This window comes from Rhinichthys klamathensis, unplaced genomic scaffold (assembly GCF_029890125.1).
Source record: "Rhinichthys klamathensis goyatoka isolate OS25496 unplaced genomic scaffold, OSU_Roscu_1.1 h1tg000006l_1, whole genome shotgun sequence".
Classification (NCBI taxonomy): Eukaryota; Metazoa; Chordata; class Actinopteri; order Cypriniformes; family Leuciscidae; genus Rhinichthys; species Rhinichthys klamathensis.
In genome coordinates this window covers 9,055,698-9,078,337 of record NW_026606559.1, presented here as the reverse complement: position 1 = coordinate 9,078,337, position 22,640 = coordinate 9,055,698, and the positions used below count along the sequence as shown (strand labels likewise).

Sequence of the window (22,640 nt, the reverse complement as noted above, 5' to 3'; positions counted from 1 at the left end):
TTTATCTAGAGCAGTCTATATCAGCATATGACTCCAACCCTTCAAACTAGATTTGTGATAAGATGGTTTATATACACTACCGTTCAAAAGTTTGGGGTCGGTACGATTTTAAATACTTTTAAAAGAATTATCTTCTGCTAACCATGGCTGCGCTTATTTAATTAAAAATACAACAAAAATCAGTTATAGTATTAAATATTATTCCAGTGTAAATCAGCTGTTTTCTGTGTGAATATATAGTAAAGTGTAATTTATTCCTGTGATCAAAGCTGAATTTTCAGCATCACCAGTGTCAGTGTCTTCAGTGTCAAATGATCCTTCACAAATCAGTATAATATGAGGATTTGATGCTCAAGAAACATTTATTATTATTATCAATGTTGAAACAGTTGTTGGTCTGTCAGTTGTACAGTTTTTTTTTTTTTTTTTTAGGATTCTTTGATGAATAGGAAGTTCAAAAGACTTTTGTAACATTATAAATGTCTTTACTGTCACTTTCGATCAAATTAATTATTCCTTGATAAATAAAAGTATTGATTTCTTTCCTCCAAAAAATAAAAATAAAATTCTCACTGACCCCAAACTTTTGAACGGTAGTGTATATATATATATATATATATATATATATATATATATATATATATATATATATATATATATAGGGCACCTTGATGCATTTTAAAAATGACTAGGGATGCACCGAAATATAAATTCTCGGGGCGAAACCGAAACTTCTAGATGCACTCATTAACCGAAACCGAAACTAATTATTCATTTCGTATTTAAATTTTTGTATTTTTTATAATTGTATTATTATTATAAGACTTTTTAAATTAAATGCAATAATTTAATTAATCTGAATTTGAAAAATACAAGGCAATAAAATAACCACACTTTTATTTAAAGTAACACAAAAATTAGTATATATATATATATATATATATATATATAATATCAATATATTATTCTTCATTCAGTTCTATGCAACAGATTGAACAGATTTATTTTTTGACCAATTATCTAAATAAAGTAGTCATTCAAAGCTATTATCATCAGAGCATGTGAGCAGGATAGCAGTGGATCAGTGAACAAGAGGATAGCGTCATGTTACCAGCGTTGCCCAGGACGGCTAGACACACCATATTACAGCACAGTAGGGCTATTGCAAATTTCAAGTCGGCACGTTTTTTGAGCGGACTTATGAAATATGTCCATAAAAACTTTATTTTTTCCCCCCCATTTACGTCAGCTAAATGCACTATTTGTCAGGGTGTTTGAGATAATAGAATGCCTATACATCTATACACTATCTGGGAAAATGATGATAGTTACTAAAAAAATGATGATAGATAGTAAAAAAAAAAAAAAAAAAACCTAGTAGAGCCTACAACCCATTTTGTATTTAATAGGCTATATGCACGCATAAGTTCCGCATTTGACGCAAGGATGCTCTTCAGTTTCCGGTTGGGGAGATTTAAAGCGGAGGAAAACCGAGGAAAACGGGATTATGGCAGAGTCTTCAAAATGTACTGTCCTCTCGTCTTTGAAACGAAACTTTAATACGTTTAGATGTAGTTTTATATATAGTTATGTTTATTTAAAGCTCCAGTCCGTAACTTTTTTAAGTTTAAAATAATCCAAAATAATTATATTAAAAAAAACTTATTCTGCCAGTGGTCAAAACTATCTGCTTGCCATAGATAGATTCAATACGGTTAGCTTGTAATAATGATTTTAATTCCAGTGGTACTGGTGGGTTTCCGCGGGAAATTCGAGCATGTCTTTGCGTCATTACGTCACACCCGTACACATAAAGAAGGAGTTTCGGCTAGCCGGCTATACTGCGCGTGACCAGATGTTTAGATGTATAGGCTTTTCTCGCAGCACTTTACATAATTAAACTTATGGCATCCAGAAAGATCCAAACAACAATCATCAGTGTCAACTGGAGATTCAGCAGTTATAAAACCCAAAAGACTTCGTACTTCGGATTTAAGGTGGCTAGAGAAAGAGAAAGAAACCGTCTCATGCGAACACAAGGATTTAAACATCGGCGGGGCTTTTGAAAAGTGCGTGAACTCCGTGTTTTGAAGGAGTTCAAAACGGAAGAAGAGACGGCTTTTTTCTGCTGAACAAGTAAGACATTTCAATAGTTCAATCGTGTATCAGTACGTTTTCTTAATTCACACAGTTATGGAGTTTCCTTTGTTGTGCCTTTCTCGTTTTGCTATTATGGAGAATATGAATTCTGAACTACACAGGTAACCATAAAACACATTAAATTTAACATTAGTCACGCAATGCTGATGTGATGTTGTTAACATGAACAATTTGAGAACAAAGTAGGCTATAATTTGCACGGTTGCTGTAAATCGCGTTGATTAAATCTAACGAAGCTTATATGTCGAATGCTTTTTCCCCCTTATTTGGTCAGAACAAAAATGGATTTTACTTACTTGGTCAGAAGACATTTTCTTATGAAAATTCTTATGTTGGTCAAACTTTCAAAAAGTGAATCTGTGATTCTGTATGCCAGTATCCACACAGCGCGGTGACTGACAGCAGCACTCGCCTCAAAGCACTGTGTTCATCCGCGCTGTTTCATGCCGATTTACAACCCACGTAAAGATAATAATTCCGCGAATCACTGCAGTTACAGATTTCGAACAGAGAGATGGCGACAAAGAGGAAAAGCTACGGACTGCAGCTTTAATATAATAAACAAAGAAGCATAAACAAAATGAGGGGTGTCTGTTTTGTCTGTTTTTGTGACTAACGTTTCTTTAGTATAGCAATAGAGTATAAAAACCAATATAAATTCTCGGTATAGCATTGGACTCTACGATCGGCGGAAGTAATCCAGCATCCTTAGACCTTCACCGGAAATACTGCCGTGCATAGAGCATTGTTCTACATCTGTAGTGAAACCAAAAATGTTAAGGATGACTGACTCCATTTCCCCCCTGGCAACTAAAAAGAGGCAAACATTATCTGACTATTTTTAAGTTGGCCTACATGGGTAAAATTGGAATTTGGTGTAAACATCATTACTAATCTTAAGAGTCCAGTTCTGTTTAGTTTGTGCTTAGCTGACAAATTTGCTAACGTTACATCAGAATCCATGCCATAATAATTTAGGCTGCTCTACTAGCAAACAGCAAATGCTGCAGTGCCAAGTAAATGTGCTCTTCAATACTCTGAATCGAATATCAGGCCAACAGAAGCAGGGACGTGCACAGGGGGGGGGGGGGGGGGGGTTGCCCAGGTTGCTCAGGTTGCCCTTCCGAAAAAAAGAAAAAAAAATCGTTACAATGGAAGCAGAATTTCACGTAGGCCTAGATAACAAACAAATAATAATAATCGCAAAGCCTCATTCACTTCCATTCGGGCACCGAAAGTGAAAGTCAGTAAGGGAAGGGCAAACTGTTTACGTGGCTGGAGCGCTGCACGCGACCATAGACTGCACGCGACCGGTGCGTAAGGCCCCGCCTCCATCTCGTGTCATAGCGCGTCAATTAATGTGTACAACATCCATGACAAAATGAAGCGAAACTATCCTTCTGGTCACGAAAAGAGGAAGAAGAAAAAAAAAAAAACACGAAAGTGAATTGCGGGAACAACAATCAGGTAAACTTGTGTCCTCTCCTCTCAATGACATTGACATTGATTGACTATTGATTTATAGGCTATATTGAATTTAAAATGTTGATTAGCTGGACATACTGGTCAATATGGATGCACATCCCTCAGTAAATAATAATAACCTTAAATCAAGAATTGCTTCAACATGCATAATAAAAATAAAAAAATCATACTGATGGCGAAAATGCCCAGGCTGTAGAGAGAACCAAAGTTAATCCCAAAAGCCAAAGCTCAGGGTTATAATTTATTATTTTCTTCTTATTTATGTTTACGTTAATATTCACTTGTTATGTTAACATTCTATAGAAAATAAATATTGTTTGTTTGAACCTCATTCTGTTCTATATTGTTGTACTTATTCTTTGACTGTTTTGTTTAAAGGAGGGAGGATTGTATGGGAGCACTGAAGTGTCAGGTGTGACTGTGGCAATGGCAAATGGTTTACATAGCTCATGGCATCACAGGTCAGGTAGAGGGCCCCTTAAGCCTAGTTCACACTACATGATTTTAAGCCCGATTTGCAAATCGTTGAGCTCGCCGACAGGTCAGGGTGTTATCGCGTGCAAATCGTGGGCGATGAACGCTCGCCAATCTGTTAGTATGAAAGAGCCAGACGTGTCGCCGAGCCCGGAAAAATATCTAGCATGCTAGATATCCAGAGCACTCAACCTCACGTGATGTCATGAGCTACAGCCAATCAGAGCAAGGCATGTTCGCGTGTTGTGTTCTTCTTCGTCTTCTTCGCTGGGTATTGGCGCGCGTGCTGTTTCGCGTCATTTCCGGTTCGTTTTATCGCGTGATTTTTCGTGACAAAACGTGGTTTGTAGACAAGATAGAATCGTTGGGTGACAGAGTTGTTGTCAACTCGTGTAGTGCGTTACCTCCTGTTGCGGATCAATCACGTTGTGTCGTGTGGTGTGAACTAGCTCAACAACTTGAACACTCCTGATTTCACTTCGAGCAAGTCATGTAGTGTGAACCGCACAGTTCAGCCCGACGTTTTAAAATCATGTAGTGTGAACTAGGCTTTAGCAGAATTTTGCTTAGGGCCCCAGGGGGAGGTCAGGATCGGCACTGGGTTTAGCAGTCGATTCTGTTCCCTACCGGAATTCCTGTTCCCTTTACGCAATCATACTACAAATCATGCGTAGTTGACCGTAGCCTACCATCACAACTGAATACGAGCAAGAAGCACAACTGAATGTACGGGAAGCCAAAAGGTTAAAAAAGGATTGTATTTTTTCCCGAAATCTAAGCGTTTTTTTTATTTATTTATTAGAAGCGAGTTTTTCCATTCAATCCAGATTATTTCTTTTCAAATTAAAAATAAATAAATAATAATAATTAAAAAAACAATAAACAACAATTTGAGGAACTCTTTTTCCTCATGCGTCTCATCTCTGACGTTTTGCAATCTTTATAAATAATAATAAGACCATAATATGAGGCATTGCGTTTTGACATAAACACGGTCAGATAAGGCAATTTGGAAGGGGACAAATTCAACTGAATATATTATAGCCCGTGATGGGGGGGTCAGGTCAGGTCCCTCAAAATTCCTGTGCACGTCCCTGAACAGAAGAACATTTACTGAAATTATATTATATATAATATAATATACATATATATATGATAAACAACATGACCATATATTATCATGTTACGGTACTTTATTTGTTTGATTACTGGTCACGTCTGACGCGGCTTCTGAATCTCTCTCCGGCTGGTGAAGTTTACTGTTAATGTTCCGTATAAAAAACTTAGTTATGTCCATATTAACTTCAGCCGGCTAGCCAGTAAGCTCGCTACGACGCCCGTGAAACATACAACAGCCCGCCAGCCCCTGATGACAACCATAGACGGTAAAAGAACGACGAAGAAGAAGATTTATATTCTTCTTCGTTAGTTTATATTGGCAGTTGGCAAACAAGCTGAGTGATGCGCATGCATTAAAGTCCGCCACCACGCATGGTAATAGAGCTTTTGTTTAATTTTTTCCCGCTCCAGTCAGAAAGACTGAGAGGAAATGAAACAAAGTTGAAGTTATTTTAAAAAACCTAAAAGATTCGGGGCTTAAGCCCAATTAATTTAGGCTTAATTCACACATATAAACATTGATCAGCGAACAAACAGAAGCTCAACCAAACCTACTTGTGTGAGAAAACACCCTTGTGCAGAAGCTCAAAGTGCTTCCGTTTCCCACAACTGATATGTGAGGTGATGAATGTTAATGTGAATAAAAGCCTAAATTAAATCTGTTCATCATATAAAGTGAACAAGTCTTCAGAATTTAGACTAAACCGCTCAATTCATATGGATTAGTTTTACAAACTCTTTATGAACTTTTTGAAGCGTCAAAGTGGTAGTTAAAATTAGGTGATCTATCCCTTTAAAGTAGCAGTTTTTGTCCATTTTATATTATACTAAATGTCTTTAGGCTACTGTTTTTCATAATTTTATCCTATAAGATTTTACCCTTTAAAATGAGGTTACAATTTTTTGTTAATAAAAATAAATTTACATCTGTACCTCAAATCAAGCTGCTGTAAAATGTGCATTTCTAAGAGACAAAATGTGAAATCTTAATTTGTGAAGTGTTTGTCATGTTCTGATGATACAAAACTGTCTGGTTTGTACAACTTTCACTCAGGAGCAAAAATCTGCCTTTAAATTTGAAAGAAATAAAGATTTGACATTTATTGTGATAATTATTGATATCGACTGATAAATGGAAAATGTTATCATGATCATTTTTGGCCATATCACCCAGCCTTAATATAGCACAGCATAGTTCAAGGGTTTAAAGTTTGTCAATTGTGCGCAAACTCTTCTCCTGTTTGCATTCAATTCTCACGGCGTCAGGCACAGAATACACACGTTCATGCAGGCTACAAATGCACACTTCAGAAGATCTCATAGCTGGATTCAACTACGTCTGCAAGGTTGGTGAAATGAAATCATTATTAGATATTCAACGATTTGTTTAAAGCTGCAGTCTGCAGTTTTCCCTCTTTGTCGCCATCTCTGTTTGAAATCTGCAATTGCAGTCATTCACAGAATTATCAACTTTACGTGAGTTGTGCCTCGACACGGCACAGCGCGGATGAACACAATGTTTGAGGAGAGTGTGTGTCTGTCAGTCGCCGCCGGTGTGGATACTGGCATTCACAATCACAGATTATACTTTTTGGAAGTATGACCAACATAATAATTTTCACAGGAAAATGTCTGAACAAGTAAGTAACATCCACTTTTGTTCTGACCAACTAAGGGGAAAAAAGCATTGCAGTAAATCGCGCTGATTAAATCTAACGATCGCTTATCATATCACGTCAAACCGTGCAAATTATACTTTTTTCTCAAATTGTTAATGTTCAACGTCAGCATTGCGTGACTACATTTAATGTCCTTCATATATTTATCCTTGTTTTCGCATGGGCCGGTTGCAGTCTCTTTTTTCTGTAGCCACTCCGAAGTCTTTTGCATTTTACAGCGGGTGAGTCTCTAGTTGTCGCTGGTGATTGTCGTTTGAACCTTTCCGGATCCACCATCAAATTAATAAGTTTAATTATATCAAGTGCTGTGAGAAAAGGCTATAAATCTCCACCTCCAACATCCCACTCAATATGGCTTATACTAGCCGAGACTCTTCTTTATGTGTACAGATGTGTGTGTACAGATGTGTGTGTGCAGATGTGACGTAATGACGCAAAGACATGCTCGAATCTCCCATGGAAATCCACCAGTACCACTGGAATTAAAAACATTATTACAAGCTTGCCGTTTTGAATCGAGCGAAGGCAAGCAGAGAGTTTTGAACACTGGCTGGTTATGTATTTGCTCAATTTTCATTTGGATCATTTTTAACCCAAAAAAGCTACGGACTGCAGCTTTAAATGATATAAAAGCTCGCTACTACTGGAACTGCAGAAAATTTAAGTATCAACTTGGTACCGGAGTACTGGTACTTTTGGAAACCCAAGCAGTACGTAAAACCAATACCCGGATGACCTACTGATCTGCCCAAATTCTTAAGTGTGTCTATGAGGCCAAGGATGAGGACTTCTCATATTAGTAAACTGCAGGAAACAATGATGCAGGCAATATGGCAAATGTAGTATGTCTAAATTGCTACAGACACTTACTTTATGAAACTACTTATTAACGGTTGATAAAATTCATGTGATTTTTCACATACAGATTGTTATCAAGGTTAACAGCTCAGCACAAGAAAATGTCACTTCACGGTTTTATTTCCGTTTTTGCCACATTACATTTACACACAAATCTTTAAACACACATGCGTTTTTCTGGCACGGATATACCACAAGACGTGTAAAAGAACATTAACTTCTCAGCTTTAGCACATAGAGATGAGAATCTATTTGAAATCTTACTTTAATAAATGTAACCAAGACTTCAGTGTAAACGCCCACTGCTGTGATTGGCTGTGAGACTTCAGTGTAAACGCCCACTGCTGTGATTGGCTGTGGGACTTCAGTGTAAACGCCCACTGCTGTGATTGGCTGTGAGACTTCAGTGTAAACGCCCACTGCTGTGATTGGCTGTGAGACTTCAGTGTAAACGCCCACTGCTGTGATTGGCTGTGAGACTTCAGTGTAAACGCCCACTGCTGTGATTGGCTGTGAGACTTCAGTGTAAACGCCCACTGCTGTGATTGGCTGTGAGACTTCAGTGTAAACGCCCACTGCTGTGATTGGCTGTGAGACTTCAGTGTAAACGCCCACTGCTGTGATTGGCTGTGAGACTTCAGTGTAAACGCCCACTGCTGTGATTGGCTGTGAGACTTCAGTGTAAACGCCCACTGCTGTGATTGGCTGTGAGACTTCAGTGTAAACGCCCACTGCTGTGATTGGCTGTGAGACTTCAGTGTAAACGCCCACTGCTGTGATTGGCTGTGAGACTTCAGTGTAAACGCCCACTGCTGTGATTGGCTGTGAGACTTCAGTGTAAACGCCCACTGCTGTGATTGGCTGTGGGACTTCAGTGTAAACGCCCACTGCTGTGATTGGCTGTGGGACTTCAGTGTAAACGCCCACTGCTGTGATTGGCTGTGGGACTTCAGTGTAAACGCCCACTGCTGTGATTGGCTGTGGGACTTCAGTGTAAACGCCCACTGCTGTGATTGGCTGTGAGACTTCAGTGTAAACGCCCACTGCTGTGATTGGCTGTGAGACTTCAGTGTAAACGCCCACTGCTGTGATTGGCTGTGGGACTTCAGTGTAAACGCCCACTGCTGTGATTGGCTGTGAGACTTCAGTGTAAACGCCCACTGCTGTGATTGGCTGTGGGACTTCAGTGTAAACGCCCACTGCTGTGATTGGCTGTGGGACTTCAGTGTAAACGCCCACTGCTGTGATTGGCTGTGGGACTTCAGTGTAAACGCCCACTGCTGTGATTGGCTGTGGGACTTCAGTGTAAACGCCCACTGCTGTGATTGGCTGTGGGACTTCAGTGTAAACGCCCACTGCTGTGATTGGCTGTGAGACTTCAGTGTAAACGCCCACTGCTGTGATTGGCTGTGAGACTTCAGTGTAAACGCCCACTGCTGTGATTGGCTGTGAGACTTCAGTGTAAACGCCCACTGCTGTGATTGGCTGTGAGACTTCAGTGTAAACGCCCACTGCTGTGATTGGCTGTGAGACTTCAGTGTAAACGCCCACTGCTGTGATTGGCTGTGAGACTTCAGTGTAAACGCCCACTGCTGTGATTGGCTGTGAGACTTCAGTGTAAACGCCCACTGCTGTGATTGGCTGTGAGACTTCAGTGTAAACGCCCACTGCTGTGATTGGCTGTATGAGTGAGTTTTCCTCAGTTTAAGCACATATCGCTGAAAAGACAGCAGCTTCTCCTCGAGGCGGGCAGGCGCTGGGCCAGACTCGTTCTACGACGCAGTGTCAGCCCTTTGCCGCATCATTCGTGTACACCACCCAGTGCTAGCTTTGAATTCATTTGTGGGTATGTTCAGCTCCTTGGCTATCTCCAGAGCCCTCAGCCGAATGATTTCTCTTGTGATTGGCATCGCATCCCGACGTTTTTCTATCACATATTCATAGATTCTATCATCAAGTTCTGCAAACTTGCCACTTTGAGGTCCACGGAAAGCTTTCCTTTGGCTGTTGGTATTTTTTAGACGTTCTTTTTGTGCTCGCCACCTTCGAACGTTGCATTCTGTGACTCCAGCTTTGCAATTATTAGATGATTCGCCTCATTCACGACCATAAGTTTAAAGTTGGCGTCATAACTGTTTGGAACGTGTTGGTTTATATGACCAACTTTTGAAGCGCTTTTCTCAAGATGATCTCTCTTGACCTCTCCATTGCGGCACTTTATTGTTTATTTAATTCATAACACTGTCACTAGGTAATTAGCCTATCGTGTTGGCGCCCTCTACCGTTTCTCCCTGCTTTTTCCCTTTCCCCCCGTCTATATCGCGAATATAAGACGAACCCCCATTTTTCAGCCTATTTTTAGGACGAACACCTTGTCTTATATTTGGGTATATACGGTAATATATTTTCCTAATATTTAGAGAAACTAATATCCCCCCCCCCTCTTTATTGATGTAAAAGTTGTCATTTACATCAATCCACATAAATACGCCGTCCAGCGCCATCATAACTATGCCAAACTGGGTGTTCACATGACCTTAAGCATTTTCTGGCACATAATGTGACGTTTGAGAACCTAAATCTGTTTCTCCCAGTTGACACGGTAACACATAACCGGCGTTATCGGAAATCTTCACTTTGGCCGGTTTTTGGACTGAGTTTTTAGAAATAATCGTTTTCTGTGATAAAAACGGGGTTTTCGTGTAAATGAGAGGCCAAATATCTGCGTCTTCCCTTCGTGTAAACGAGGCAAGAGCTGCTGTGAGTGGAGGCGGGGCTCATTTGCATATTCATAGAACCACGTATACTAAATGAGGCAAGGGTGTAGTTACATTCAAGCTATTTTAATGCATGACAAAAACAACCTTAATATGTTTTTTTGATGATCAAAGATGAGTTAAGGGATAAAATGATTGACTACAGGGGTCTTTAACTGAATAAATCTTATTTGTATGTACATCTAAAAAAAGGTTTTCCTTGCACCACATTATCACAATGATTACAATGATGACATTTAAAACATCTCTTTGGTTTATCCGCTAAACAATTGCTTTCACGGGACTGATTTATAACGGTGAACTAATGTGTCAGCTTAAATTGTGCTGCTCTTCTCATTGCAAAATCTGGAAATGTATCTCTCAACAAATCATCACTCTGTAAAATACCATGAAAACTTTGTTAAAGACAAATCCTGAAATACCATTTCTATCCAAGAACAGACTAGGAAACAAACTATTGAGTCTCATGTCTTATGAAAATGGAGCTCAAGTTCATGAGAAAAAACAAATTAAGCTTCCTATGAAAAAAAGAGGAAGCCCTTTCAGAGAAATTTAAGGACGTGTTATTCTCACTGCTCATTCGGGTTAACAGAAGAGAAACGGAAACTAAAAAAAAAAAAAGAGGAAGAGAAAGGTGAAATCTTTTCTTTTGGATCAAGGTCCACTACAAAAGCTCTTTCTTTATAGACACACATCTCAGGAGGAGAAGTATGTACCTGATAACATTGACGCTCATGCTATTCAGCTTCTGCTTGAGGTCCTGCATGCTGATGCCTTGAGGCTCGTGACAACTCTTGATCAGGCCCAAAACCTGCACAAAGACCACAACTCGACATCAGGAAAACACAACTCTAAACTCATGATGAAACAGTCAGAAAGGGCACAGACAATTAAAGAATAGCAGAGCTGTATATAAAAATATGTTATATTTACAATCTAACTTTATGATCAAATTATCTTATGTGGAAGAAAAAGACAATATAATGTCTGATATGTAATGCATGACCTCTAGATAACTATTTAATTCATGTTATTGTTTCAAATACATGTCATCCTCACATACAAATACATTACGTAAATGTAACTCTTGCACAAAGAGGCATTTTGACTCACCTGGTTCTGGTTGGCACTCAAACCATTGACTAGCATATTCGCACCAGAATAGCTTCCTGCAGACCCTATGCTAGCCATGCTAGTATGAGACACGGCCAACGTGTTCATCGCTCCGCCCCCTCCCTATGAAGAAAGAGCATCTATTATTAAACACAATCTAAACAAAACTATTAATGACATAGTGAGGTACCATGGTTGATCATGGTATCCAGTAGGGATGTGCATCTCCATAGCTGAGGCCGATGCGATACGCATCTCGATGCGTAGCCAACGATGCGATACATTAAAGATACATATAAGCAGCTACCGATGCGATGCAATACGATTCACTACTATTACGATGCGGTGCGATCCGATTTCGATTCGATTCAACGCGATGCGATTCAATGTAATATGATGCAATGGAGAAAAATATAATGCAATTCAATATGGTATAGATAGTTCACTTTTATTTCTTTTATTCAGACATACAGCAAATCATAAAGTAGCTTAAGTGCCATCTGACTTTTAAGGCATGGTTCTTTCATCTTTTTTCACAAAACCCAAAGATCAAATAAAAGCAGGTGCTGTTTTAACATAAACAATTACAAAAATAAAAACTTTCACAAACAGGTCTTTCATAACTGTATTCAAATGTAAAAAAAAAAATGAAAATGAAAAACTATTATTGGCAGTCACAGGCTGCTGTAAACCAGATTAACTCAAATGTCCTACTTTAAGGTTTAAAGGTACGTGACTCTCAGGACACACCTCGCACTCCGTAGTGTTGTGATACGTCATATTCACATAGCAGCTGCAGCAGTCGTGATGGTCGTGATGAGAGAACTTGATTGAGCAACAGTTCAGAAAGGAGAAATCAATCTAGTCGACCTGGACGCACGAATGAGGCGAAATCGTGTCCATCGCACCGCGCTAAACGCGTCTCGCGCCGCAGAACCTCCAGACCCGCGTCAACGCGTCTTTACAATGACTTGACAGGGAAATCACTCGCTACAGACGCTCAATTTGCGTTCGGTGTGAAGTGAACTCAGGAGTTACATAATAAAATATTGGTCACTTTCTAAATAGTAGAAGTATAGCGCATCTACTAATAATTATATCGTTTTTTACCGATGCAGATGTTAGAAACGATGCATCGCGATACAAATGCCAACTTGTATCCGATGCACACTTATTTAAATTGATGCATCACATCGTTAGCTTTTATGCCGATGCACCGATGCGAATCGGTGAATCTTACCATCCCTAGTATCCAGTCATAAAGATAGAAATTACTGTATAACATGCCAGAATTTGGATGAAGTCAAAAGTATGACTGTACAATTAATCAAATCACGTTATAGACTAGTGTGTCTGAGAACATTATAGTGCAAAAAGACTAGTCAGCATGTTGTGCTTGTCAGTTTGGTCTACACATTAGAGCCCGGCCGATATTATCGGCCGATTTTAGGCATTTTCCTAACTATCGGTATCGGCATTTATAATGGCCGATAAATGAATATTTAAAAAAATGCGGGTGCGGTGATTCATGTAAGGGTGGCGCTGCCAATAAAGCACCTAAAAGCTGTCACAAGAACTGGCAAAAGTAATGATTATGAATACAACAAATATAGCAAGGAGACATTTTAATTGTTTATTAATAAACGAGTGTTTTCAGTCAGTGTCAGCCAAAGATGAAGTTGACGATGCTGACTCGCGATCTTCAGTGAACGCGTGCCAGAGAGAAATGCACATTTCATACGATTACATGAGTCTGTCTGTCTTTCGTTTTAAATTGTTCTGTTTAAAAGTAGACATTTCAATATAGATATATTTCAATTCTCAGGTCTATACGCTGAGTTTCGGTTCATGAGAGGAGCTCCAGTTCACCCGCAGGCGCCTCCGTGTCGAGATTATCTATCGTCTGCTAAATTTACTTCTTATAAATTAAATCCAGGCAAATGGTTGATGAAACATTGATTAAAATTAAGATACAATTAATACAAAACGAAATTCACTTTGAAACGAAAGGTTTTGTGCTTTCTGTTTGATGTCTATGTGAAAGTTTCAAAGCATTTTAGTGCCGCTTTCAGAGCTCTCACGTCCGTAGTGCTGAACTGTCGCGTCTGTAACATGGTTTTTTCCTCATAAATGCGAACACGAAAAATAAAATAAAATGAATATTTTATGTAGCCTGTGGAGACTGAGAGCCAACCCTTCTTCATCCGGTGGGTAGTAGCCTACTTGTGATTTGCGCAGTGTAATTCACAGAATTGATTTCTCTGCTACAACCCTCTGTCACGTATGTGAGCTTTGTGACTATTGCAAGCGCGCAGCTGAGAAGTCCTGATTATATTGTCTGCTATATTTAGGCCTACTTCTTATTTATTAAGGCAATTGGTTGATGAAACATTGATTAAAATGTGTGGCGCGAGCGATCTCCGACAGTAAACTGATTCTGCTTTGTCTAGGGTAAACTGTTGCGACGCGAGCAGTAACGGCCGCGTCCGGTGTAGACACAGTGTTAAAGCTCATTCTGCCTGATAACGCTACGTTACAACATCAAGCAATATTCCAAAAATGTATATAATTATAACACTTTATATAGGGCCATTTTGCATTAAGAGTAGCCTAGTTTCACGTTTAGTACGTTTTGCTTACTAATTATTTAAAATAGTATAAAAGTACTGTACATATGTAATTAAAAGCGTTCTCTTTCATAGGTTCACTCAACGCTGCGTAGCTTAGGACGCAGTGGGAACGCCCTCTGGGTGTGCCGATTGTCTGAAGCCCTTATAGAATCACGCCAATTCATTGGCTGATGGCGCGGGCGCCGCCCCGACGCTCTTGCGTCGTCACATTATATTAGTGCGCGCGCGCCATCTGCTCCTCAGATTTCTCTGCCTTCACGAAGCGGCCATCTTAGCCCTTCGGTCTCGGTTTTTCTGGCCCAAATAATTCGGATTTATCATCAGCATTCTTCATCTGCACTTCAGCGACTGCGAATAGTGGAACTCAGTTCTCCTTGCGGTGAAGTGCCATGGAGTTTCGTCGTTGCCCGCCGCCATGCGTTCGCTTTATTGCGAACGACGACCCTCACAGTAAGTGTGTTAAATGTATGGGTTTTTCGCATGCGCGCGAGGCTGTTTTAGGCTTGTCTAAATGCAAGTTTTGTGACAACCTGCTTCTCAAAACCCTCCGCTCTCGGCTCGCGGTTTTTGAGAAGAAATCATTCGTTCCCCCCCGTCGCACTCCCGAGGCTGCCGAGGCCTCGTTGGAATCCGCGACCTGGGGTTCGGATGTAGAGCTCGAGGATATAGAGTACGAGCAGACGGGCCAGGCCCTTACTTTCCCTCCCTCTCCCGAGCACGCACGCGGTGTTCGGCCAGTCGAGTTTTCGCATGATTATTAATGCCCCAGCCCGAGAGCGCGCGAGACGGTTTCTTTCGGGCTGGAAGATATTATTTACACTACAGCGTCCGACTCTGAGGATTTCGGGCCTGTTTTAGCTACTGACGGTCTCCCGCCTAGCGGCCAGGAGGCGCGGCCTACACGGAGCTTATCGACGTGCTTTCGCGCGCTACGGAGAAGCTCTCTATCGACTGGCCCGACGAGCCCCGCGAGTCACAATCGTCTAAACTCGACGAGAGATTTTTAAGTGGCCCTAATTCTAGGCCTGAGCGGAGAAAGCTTCAGTGATCTGCATCACGAGATCTCCAGATCCTGGAAGCAGCCTTTTTCCGCGCGTCTAACAAACGCGGCAGCCGCTGACTTCACCAACCTCGTTGGTTCTGTGGAGCGGGGCTATTCCGCCATTCCAGCGGTTGAGGACACGTTGGCTACTCACCTTTCTCCGTCGTCTGCTCCGTCGTGGAAATCTCGCCCCCTCCGTCCCTCTCAACCGTGCAGGACTACTTCCGCCCTTATCGGAAAGTCCTACATGGCAGCTGGTCAGGCAGGCATGGCCCTACATACTATGGCCATCCTCCAAGCCTACCAGGCGGATGTCTTGAAGGAGATGGACGAGGGAACAGGAATTACGCCAGAAGCTGTCAAAGAGCTTCGTAAGGCCACGGATCTGGCCTTAAGAGCCACCAAACACACCGCACGCGCTATAGGTCGTTCTATGGCAGGGGCGATTGCTGCAGAGCGCCACCTATGGCTTAATCTCACGGAGATCCGTGACAAAGAGAAGGTTTTTCTCTTGGGCGCCCCAGTTTCTCAATCTGGACGCCCCAGTTTCTCAATCTGGACTGTTTGGGGAGGCGGTCAACACTGTGGTTGACAAGTTTCGGGCCGCAAAATCCCAGTCAGCTGCCCTCAGGCAGTTTATGCCCAGGAGGGCTAGGGAATCCTCTAACCCCTCCCCGGCTCAACCCAGAGAACGTTCGTCTCATAGGCCGGATTTTGCTGCTAGGAGAAGTGACTCGGTTCATCCCCCACCTGCTACGGTTTGGGGAGCCCGCGGTCGCCCGTTCCCCCGCCAGCGACCTCATAAGCGTCTTGAGCTGAAGCGGTCTAACAAACCCTTTGCTCCAGCCTCCTCGAATCGTTCCTGACCCGCAGGTCAGAAAGAGGAGAGCTTCCCCCGATTTACAAGGTTGGGACAGACCGCGAAAGCGTTTCTGCCCACCTCTAACTCGCTCTCCTTCTCTAAACCTGTCACTTTCGCCACCCGGCGTGTTTCGAAGTGCAGTTACTACCCGACCTCGTTCAAACCGTCCGGCGCAGGAAGACGGAGACGCGTTCAGCTTTCACCCCTTGCCTCCGACGCGTTTGATACCTGCTGCTCGCATCCTCTGAGACACTTTCGGTTTTCCTCAGGAGCAGGCAGACCCTATGATCTTGATCAAACAGGCAGTGGTACCTCCCGCTACGTGTCAGGACGTCAAGTGCCCTCCTTCACGTTGGACCACGCCACCCCACAGGAGTCAGCGCGTCACCCTAACAGGTATGTCCGCCACATTGCAACACTCCTCTTCCTCTCTCTCATTTCTTTCAAGAATGGAGGCGTCTGCCAGGGGTATCGCCTTGGATCCTCCGCACGGTTCGGCTCGGCTACACACTTCAGTTCTGTCGCCCGCCCCCTTGCTTCAACGGAGTCTTTCCAACTGTAGTCAACAGCGCCTCAGAGGCTTCTGTATTACAGCAGGAGATTTCGTCCCTTCTCCTCAAGGGAGCAATAGAAGAGGTTCCTACGAAAGAAGTCGAGCAAGGCTTCTTCAGCCGTTACTTCTTGGTCCCGAAAAAGGGCGGAGGTCTGCGACCAATACTGGACCTGCGCCGGCTAAATTTCTCCCTTTACAAAGGGAAATTCAAGATGTTGACGCTGAAAGCTATCATATCTCAAATTCGAGCAGGGGACTGGTTCGTGACAGTAGACTTGAAGGATGCATATTTTCATATTCAGGTCGTACGGCGACACAGGAGGTTCCTCAGGTTTGCCTTTGGAGAGAGGGCGTACCAGTACAGGGTCCTTCCCTTTGGTCTCGCTCTAGCGCCGAGAACGTTCACAAAGTGTATGGATGCTGCTCTGGCCCCGTTGCGGCTCCAGGGCATCCGTTTACTCAACTACCTGGACGATTGGCTCCTTTTAGCCCAATCCAGGGAATTAGTGACTCACCACAGGGACATTGTCCTCCGTCACATTCAGTCTCTCGGCTTGAGGTTGAACACGGAGAAGAGTGTTCTTACCCCAACTCAAAGCACAGTTTTCTTAGGGGTGCGTTTCTTAGGGGTGCGCCTGCCCGGATTTCCAGTCTTTTGACATGTTTGGCTCGCTTCACGCTCGGCCATCGCGTTTCTGTGGGCACTTGCCGCAGGCTTCTGGGTCTCATGGCCGCAGCATCCCCTGTGCTTCCCCTAGGGTTGCTCCACATGAGACCGTTTCTGTGGTGGATGAAACTCTCAGGTGCCCGGTCTCTTCGCCTGTTGAAGGTGTCGCGCAGTTGCTTCCGCGCCCTTTCAATTTGGCTGGACCCTCTCTTCCTTCGGAAAGGGGTCGACATGGGTGCAGTTTTCCGTCGCCAAATGGTTACGACGGACGCCTCTCTGACCGGCTGGGGTGCGGTTTTCGAGGGCAGGCCAGCATGTGGGGTCTGGACTGGAGAGACTCTCTCTTGGCACATAAACAGCTTGGAGCTGAGAGCCGTTTCCCTGGCCCTTCTTCACTTTCTCCCCTTTCTCGAAGGACACCATGTCATTGTCAGAACAGACAATATGGCGGTAGTGTCTCATGTAAACCGACAGGGGGGTTCACGGTCGCGCACCCTGTACAGGCATGCGCGCCACCTTCTCCTGTGGTCTCAGGGCAAGTTCCTTTCACTGAGGGCAGTCCATGTTCCTGGGATCCTGAACCTCGCAGCAGATTTTCTGTCGAGGCAGAAGCTCAGGTCGGGGGAATGGATGTTGAACCACCGAACAGTTGCCCTGATTTGGGAAGTGTTCGGAAAAGCAGAGGTGGACCTCTTTGCATCACAGGAGTCGTCCCAATGCCCACTTTGGTTTTACCTGAGCCCCCCAGCACCATTGGGGATAGATGCATTCGCCCACCCGTGGCCAATGCAGAAACTTTATGCATTCCCGCCTGTCAAGTTGATCCAGGCAGTTCTGTCCAGAGTAAGGGAGAGCGGAGCCCGTCTCCTACTTATAGCCCCATTCTGGCCCTCCCAGCCGTGGTTCTCGGAGCTGGTTCCTCTTCTGGAACTTCCCCCTTGGGAGATACCGGTCAGGGAGGATCTGCTGTCCCAGCTTCAGGGCAGGATATGGCATCCTCGCCCCGAAATTTGGAAGTTATGCGTATGGCCCATCAGAGGCCGCTAGCTTTGAGCTTTGGTCTTCCCGCTGACGTCCAGGAGACCATTGCGAGTGCAAGAGCCCCTTCCACGAGAAGGTTATATTCCTCCAAGTGGAGGGTTTTTGAGTCGTGGTGTTCGACACACGCTACGGACCCAGTCAGCTGCCCAGTCGGTTCAGTGCTGGAATTCCTACAGGAGAAGTTTGCTTCTGGAGCGGCCGCTACTACTCTGAGAGTATATGTTGCTGCTATTGCCGCTCATAGGGAGTCGGATGAGATCCCCCTAGGTAAATTGAGGTTAGTCTCAGCATTTATGCGTGGGGTTAGGCGCCTGAAACCAGTACGCTCCCCTGGAATTCCCTCTTGGGACCTGTCGGTCGTCCTGGAGGGCTTAACGGAAGCTCCCTTTGAGCCAGCTCCAGAGCGGATTCTGACTCTCAAGGTTACTCTTTTGTTAGCCTTGGCTTCTTTGAAGCGGGTGGGGGATTTACAAGCTCTTTCTGTTAGCAAGACTTGTATAGACTTTGCTCCTGATCTTGTCAGGGTGACTTTGAGACCGAAACCGGGATATGTGCCCAAAGTATTGTCAACAGCATTCCGGTCTCAGGTTATTAACCTTCACTCTTTCCATCCTCCTCCTTTTGTCTCTGAGGAGGACAAGAAGCTTAATTTGCTCTGCCCTGTCCGAGCATTGAAGTTATACGTGGATCGCTCTGGCGGTTGGAGAAAATCCAACCAGCTCTTGGTATGTTTTGGTGCTGGCCGCCGCGGGCTTGCCGCATCAAAGCAGAGAATTTCCCACTGGGTTACAGAGGCTATTTCACTGGCATCTGAGGTGCGCGGTCTGCCTTCACCTCTTAGCATCAGGGCACATTCCACCAGAGGCGTGGCTTCCTCTCAAGCACTTTTTAGAGGTGCCCTCCTGGAAGACATTTGTGTAGCGGCAGGCTGGTCCTCTCCGCACACTTTTGTCAGATTCTATAGTTTGGATCTTGACATGACTCCAGGTTCAAAAGTTTTATCTGCTTGAACCAGTCGTGTGAGTTATCTGGTCTTTGTACTAGTTACGGCAGCGCTTAGCTTGGCGAGTTTGGTATTTCGTTCCCACTGCGTCCTAAGCTACGCAGCGTTGAGTGAACCTTTGAAAGAGAACGTCTCTGGTTACTGGTGTAACCTATGTTCTCTGAATAGGGAACGAGACGCTGCGTTCGCTGCCAAGCTCCTTGCGCTGCCGACAAGCTCCTTTTTCGGCAGAGAAATCTGAGGAGCAGATGGCGCACGCGCACTAATATAATGTGACGACGCAAGAGCGTCGGGGCGGCGCCATCAGCCAATGAATTGGCGTGATTCTATAAGGGCTTCAGACAATCGGCACACCCAGAGGGCATTCCCACTGCGTCCTAAGCTACGCAGCATCTCGTTCCCTATTCAGAGAACATAGGTTACACCAGTAACCAGAGACGTTTTCATTATGATATTATTAATTTTACTTTAGTAAAAAGATCTGAGTTCTTCCTCCACTGGTAGAGATTAGAGGAATTAAGAGTAAAAATAGAAGATAATAAGGTTGTCAGTGACACTTTTTATATATTTATTGATATAGTTATGACTAAATTAAAAGACAAAGTCGTTAGTGAAGATTATGCAACAGTATTTATAATATAATATAACATGCAATGCAAACTAGTTTGGTTACAGCTCAGCTGTATAATTCTCATTCTATCATTCCCCCTGCCTCCATTACATATCTGTGTCACACAAGTGTTTGATTACCACATTTGAGTGATCATTGCAAAACGTGTTTATAAAATATATTTATTCTGTTTAAAGCTACTGTGTAAAGTACCCATCAAAAGTTTGTACACACCAATAGGAAAGTGTCCAAACTTTTGACTGGTATACTGTACTATAATACCAGTGGCGGGCCGTGCATTTCACACCTAGGCCTTCTGTCCTACCTGAATTAATAACTTTTAATAGTGTAGCAGCGCAAAAGACTCTCTATAATTGTTGTTTTTATTTTGCACCGGCAGTTATTGGGTTAATGCGGTGAGTTTGGAAAAGGCCGGTAGAGAGAAACGAGCGCGTGAGTTCGGCTGGTGCGTTTGTGTACAGTTGTTCTTGCGTTCCGATTATAAGTTCAGAAACGGAGCCTCCCTTATCTTGTCGTTCAATGGTTACAATAGTCCTTTTTCAGACGTTTCGATCATACATTTAAAAGAAAAATTAAGAAGAAAATCATATTCACCACGGGGAAAAAAGCATTATACTCACCAAAACTAGTGATTGTTTTTTACACAAAATCCATCCTTATTTCTTTCCTCAAGAAGACTTAAATTACTCTGTTGTACAGGTTATCTGTGCGTTTCAGTTCCAACAATGACGAGTCTAATGCTGAAAGTCGAGTCTCGTCATATTTCTAGCACAAGTTTTAATTCGCTTTAGAGAGTGTCTGCTCGACAGAAGCAGTGGACACAGTCACCGCATAACCTGACGATGTGTAACGTTACAGCTGTCCCATGCTCTCACACAGAGTTTTGAACGAAAGCAATGAGATCAGCGGGACTTTTGCCTTCAAAATCATTCGTGGCATAACTTACATTAGTCAGTTTTTACCCGGACAGATCGAATATAGTTCCGTGACTCTGCGTTAAGCTCAGGCTGAATGAGGGATTTTTTCCGGTAGGTTGGATCCTGCTGGGGGTCCAGGAGGGAAAGCAACATTAATTTGTGGGTTGAAAAACTATTAAATCTACAGGAATATATTTTAGTTTGCAGTTCGCTACAGATGCGGATAGCCTACTGACTACCAGTAATAGTACGCGCTCTGAGCATCCAATCAAAGAACGTGAAAAATGCCGACGTTATTGTATGCCTGCTAGATGGCCCCGCTGCAGTCAAATCGAAATCTGATTGGCTGATTAAATCTGACTGCTTATCTGATTGGTTAAAGCAACGGTTTCATTGCCATTCATTGTAAGCTACAGGCGCCCGCACTGTCGATTCTGAAGGCCTGAAGGCAGATTTCTTTGACCCTGGCAACGCATGATGGCTGAAATATGATTGGATAAAAGCGCTAAAATAAACATACACTACTGGAAGCAGCGCAACCAAGAGAAAAGCTATAAAATTAAGAGAATGAACTATTGGGAATAATTTAATACTCATTCATGGAAAAAATATATTAAAGTGCAAGTCAGTGATTCTGATAGTGTTTAGGCCAGCAGAGAAGGCCTTGCTGGCCCTGACGGCCCACCACTGTATAATACACATAAATAATATTGCTACTGTATTATAATATACACATAAATAATATCGGCCGATATATCGGTATCGGGCTTTTTTTACTCCCTAATATCGGTATCGGCCCCCAAAAATCCATATCGGTCGGGCTCTAGTACACATACTCAAGCAAGCGTGGCGCTCGTGCAGTTTTTAACGTCTGTTGCCTCGTATTTGAGGAACTTCATCTCCAGAGCTGCTCTGGGAGTCACTTCATCAGCATTTCACCATTTCATTTGAGAAAACTATCATTAGATAGACAGAAACTCAAAGGCCTTCTCTAAAACCCACCAAAATAAAAGTTTGCTTTAAGAAATTGTGACAGACATACAGTATATTATTATTGTGCATTTGAATGTACTTCACAAAGTAATCTTTTTTTTTTTTAAGGAAACAGCAGACCATTTTTTACCATGTTTTAATTTAAACAGTAAACATGAGTGCAAAAAAAAAAATCAAGGTAACACTTCAGTTTAGGGTCCAATTCTTACAATTAACTAGTAGCTTATTAGCATGCATATTACTAGGATATTCGCTGTTTATTGGTCAAGTCAAGTCATCTTCATTTATATAGCGCTTTAAACAATGTAGATTGTTTCAAAGCAGCTTTATAGAGATAAACATAAAATTTACGGTAACAGAGATTGTTTTGGCTTCATAGCGATTTTTGAATAATGTTATTTCCAGCTAAAGTTAGTTTTGATTGATTCACTTCCAGCAAAATTATCATTTGTTATCAAGACGACGGCGTACTCTCTAAACAGACTTTAAACGCGAACCTGTGACCTGATGGCGTTCACATGCGCATTAAGAATTAGTACTATTAGTACTTATGAAGAAGATATTAATGGCATATTCTGCATCCCTTAATCCACCCAATACCTAAAACTTAACAACTACCTTACTGACTACTAATAA

The 22,640-nt window shown here is 42.7% G+C and overlaps 1 protein-coding gene across 1 annotated transcript in view; it reads right to left on the bottom strand.

Moving 5' to 3' along the window:
- rpa2 (replication protein A2) overlaps positions 1-22,640 on the bottom strand; it is a 45,779-nt gene that overhangs the window by 1,296 nt on the left and 21,843 nt on the right. The window contains exons 7-8 of the mRNA XM_056258266.1: positions 11,666-11,788; positions 11,269-11,363 (exon numbers count right to left, since the gene is read on the bottom strand). Coding sequence (XP_056114241.1) covers positions 11,269-11,363; positions 11,666-11,788 — 218 coding nt within the window. The remainder of the gene's footprint in view (positions 1-11,268; positions 11,364-11,665; positions 11,789-22,640) is intronic.